Source organism: Merops nubicus, unplaced genomic scaffold, assembly GCF_000691845.1.
Source record: "Merops nubicus isolate BGI_N331 unplaced genomic scaffold, ASM69184v1 scaffold33335, whole genome shotgun sequence".
Classification (NCBI taxonomy): Eukaryota; Metazoa; Chordata; class Aves; order Coraciiformes; family Meropidae; genus Merops; species Merops nubicus.
Window position 1 is genome coordinate 1 of NW_008610864.1, and position 3,963 is coordinate 3,963.

Consider the following 3,963-nt stretch of genomic DNA (forward strand, 5'->3'; position numbering starts at 1 on the left):
CGGCCGAGGCCGGTGGTGCGGAGCTGGCCGCGCGGGTGGGCACAAACCGCCCCCTCTCTCTTGCTCTTCCAGTTAGCACCGAGCTGAGTCAGGGCTGTGCCAGAGGCTGTGACCTGTGCTCCGAGTTCAATGGGTGCCTGAGATGTTCCCCCAAACTCTTCATCCTTCTGGAGAGGAACGATATCCGGCAAATCGGGATCTGCCTGCCGTCTTGTCCACTGGGATACTTTGGCCTTCGCAACACAGACATGAACAAGTGCATCAGTGAGTAGGGGGGTGGGAGGGAGTGGGTGAAAGGCAGGAGGGTGGAGGTGCTGGGCAGTGCTTTGCAGAGGATTTGCCACCTCCGGTCGGGTGGGAGGAGATGCTGCTGCCGTAGCGAAGGGGAGAAGGGGACGCTGAGCAGGGCAGCAGCCCAGGCAGGAACAACCCTGCCCGTTATGCTGATGGTGGCTAACGCACCTCGAGTGCCCAGGGCTTCCCCTGCCAGCGTGCAGCCAGGCTGAGACGCTCCTTCCCTTTGAACAGCCACTAGATACTGCCCCGAGGGTGTCCTCAGAAGGCGGGTAAACATCCACTGTCCCCACATCTGCCCTTCCATGCAGATTCTGTGTTGAGTTTTGGCCTTCCTGGTCTTTGGGAGGAAGGAGGAAGAAGGAAGCCTTTCAGCTTTCAAGGTGCTGCTCATACAAGTACCTTTTCTTCTCTCCTCTGCCCGTTCACCACAGTCAAGCAGTTCTCTGAACGAGATCCTTGGCCTGTGGCTGCCTCTTTCAGCCAGAGCAACAGAAAGAAACTGGACATGGAAAAACGGGATCACTTGCCTGGCAGTTTCATGCAAACCACCCTCATGGCCAGATTTCCATCTAACTCCACTCCCTTGCAGCCTGTACTGTAGCTGCAGCTGGAGCAGTTGATACTTTATTCTTTTGGAACTTCATTTTTTGCACTCTCACTTTGGCTGACGTGCTCAAGCTGAACACTGGCCCAAGCCTTTTCCACGCTGCCTGATTCTGATCCGGCAGTGGCTGCTGCTGGCTATGAGAGCTGCAGCACCATGGCTCTGTCCTGTGCCAGGCAACAGAGCAAAGAAATCTGACTTCTAAGTGGCACAACCAGGCCTAGCAGGACATCCAGAGATGTGCCCTGGCTGTTGGCAGACCCCTGGAGCCAGCAGCAAACTCAAGTTAAGAGCTTCCTGAGTCGTTGCTCACATCAGACTACATGATGGCTTTGTGTTTTTTTCCTCCAGAATGCAAAATTGAGAACTGTGAGTCCTGTTTCAGTCGAAACTTTTGCACAAAATGTAAGGAAGGTTTGTATCTGCACAAAGGGAGATGCTATGTCACATGCCCTGAAGGCTACTCTGCTGCCAACGGCACCATGGAGTGCAGCAGTCCTGGTAAGCAACGCTCGGGCACCTTCCACTGAGCTTGTTGTGCCTCTGTTGGATCCAGTTGCATGTGTTGCTACCATTTAGTTTAAACGATAAAACAACCCCTCTGAGACAACGGCTGATGATACCCGTGCCGAGGGGGTGGTACAGGCCAAACCCAGCCCTTCGGAGGGCAGGGGCCCCTGGAAACCAGCCTAGATGGGGAGCAGCACCCCCGTGTTCCTGATGTGTTTGTGAAGTATGACTCGGGAGTTCTCACTCCTGAGAAAAGGGGTGCTGTGAAAACGTAGGAAGCTGCTGGGCAGATTCAGGTACCCTCGCAGCCGAGAGCGGACAGGGGTGCGGTGGTAGCGTGTGCTCTGGGAGGTCTGACAGCAAGGAGAAGCAGGGGTTACTGCTGGCCTCTCTTGTTATCTGGCAGCACAATGTGAAATGAGCGAGTGGGGGCCCTGGGGGCCCTGCTCCAAGAAGAGGAAGCTCTGTGGCTTCAAGAAAGGCAACGAAGACCGAACGCGGCGGATTCTGCAGGCGCCCTCCGGAGACGTGTCCCTGTGTCCCGCCACCACGGAGGTGCGGCGCTGCACCGTGCAGAAGAGCCAGTGCCCCGAAGGTGAGCAGATGGGGAGCCTCTCACCGCCCCTGCCCAGCACCCTTTATCTGCCAGGCACTCACATTCAGCCAGTTGTCCAGTATCACAAACGCGCTGCGCATCCCACTGCCCCCCTGAGGTGCAGAGAACGTGACATGATGGCAGCGAGAAAGACCCCCGGGAGGGTCTGCCACAGCCCCAGGGGGGGACTGACACAGCCCCTGGGTAGCACTGACCCAGCCCTCAGGAGGGTCTGGCACAGTTCCTGGGTGGCACTGATTCAGCCCCCAGGGGGGTGATGCTCAGCTTGGCTTTGCTGGGTCTCCCATGGGCTTTCAGGTATTTCAGCTTCTTCCCTGGCCAGAGCACGGCACGGCAGCCGAGCAGGCTGTGTGCTGGGGTGAGGGAGCCCCCCGCTCCCCTCCCCTCCCCCAGGACTCATAGTCTGTTTCCCCCAGAAGTCAAGTGTCTTCAGGATGAGTGGTGGCTCGTCACCCTCGTACGGGGTGGACCAGGGTCGTGGCTGGGTCGAGCGCTTTGAGGGAAGCTGGTCCTGGGCAGTGACCAGCACCACGGGGATTGAAGAGCGGGGCAGGGGGAGGAGGACTCGGCCGGACTGCTCCCCAGCACCCTGTGCCAGCTGAGGGGCCTGGCACGCAGCCGCCGGGCACGCAGGCGTTAACGCTTCTGCTGGGCACCGACGGTTACAAAGCTAAATCCTGATCTGATCCTTCTTCCCTATTTATATGTAGGCAACAGCTCACAATGCACAGCCCAGCCCGACAGATAGGGCGGCTGCCGGGCACCCCAATGCGTGGGGAGGGACGATGGCCCATCGGGCCACCCCTGGCCGCAGTGGCACGGGCCAGCTTGCTCTGCTGGAGAGCCTCATGGTGCTCCTTTGCTTTACTGCAGGGAAAAGGAAGAAAAAGGAAGAACAAGGAAAGCAAGATAACATGAATGGGAACAGAAATCGGAAAGACACCAAAGATGCCAAGTCTGGCACCAAGAAGAGGAAGAGCAAACAGAGAGGGGCTGCAGTCCCCGCAACGGCCGCCAGCCCTGCCCAGTAGCTGCCCCTTTATGTCACCTGATGGCAAGACTTCATTGCTGCTATGTATATGAAAGCTTTATTGAACCAGAGCACTGCTACACAACCCATACACATGTCCAGAAAGACAGACATATACTCCCAGACCAACCCACAGCCCCGACAGGAACCACACGGAGAATATTTAAGGAGGCTGCACTCACACACCTCACCTAGGACTGCAGAAAGGCACTGCCAAGGAGTGGGAGCACAGATGGAGGGAAGGCCACCTCCCCAGGGCTCTGCCAGGGATGCTGCCGTGAGGAGAGGTGGAGTATGAGTCAGCAAGGGACCCAGACCCCAGAATTCATCACCAAAGGCCTTGACTCGAGAGAGGGCGTGTGGTCCCAGCGCAGCACGGCTGCAGCCGGAGCGACGAGACCGGACCCTCACCTGGGACCTGGACTCACACAAAGGCAGTGGCCTCCTCCTAATCCCCTCACCCTTGATTTTGTGTTTTAAGCTGTATGACTTTATCATTGCGAATACATGTTAAACGTTTGTGGTAAGAGGTCAGTGGCATCTGCCCTGAATCTGCTTCAAAGAGTTATTTCAAATTAAAAATCAAAAAACAAAATGACAACCAGCTTCCCGAGTGTGTGGTTCATGCCTTGGCCCCTATGGAGGCTGGTGTCCCACAGGACAGAGACTCACTTGTGGAAGGGAAACTCACCAAAGCTTTAAGAAAATCCCAGAAAACGTTGCCAGCTGCACTGCAGCCACAACTCAGCCGTCGGGCGCTCGCAGGACCCCAGCTGTGCTCCGCAGAGCCCCTGAGGAATTTCCCACTGAAGGATCCAGTTAACATGCAGCACACTGAGAAAATGAGAGGTTACAACAAACCGCAGGTTGCCGAAACGTTGTGACTCCGCTTGTACAGTCCCAGCT

General features: G+C 56.8%; 1 protein-coding gene across 1 annotated transcript; it reads left to right on the forward strand.

The window, feature by feature from the left end:
• Positions 1-72: 72 nt before the first annotated feature.
• On the forward strand, positions 73-3,058 carry RSPO1 (R-spondin 1; the record flags this gene model as incomplete). Its single annotated transcript, XM_008941043.1, has 4 exons — positions 73-264; positions 1,253-1,402; positions 1,818-2,006; positions 2,901-3,058. Coding segments are annotated over 4 exons (689 nt in total), but the record flags the coding sequence as incomplete, so codon positions are not given.
• Positions 3,059-3,963: the final 905 nt, after the last annotated feature.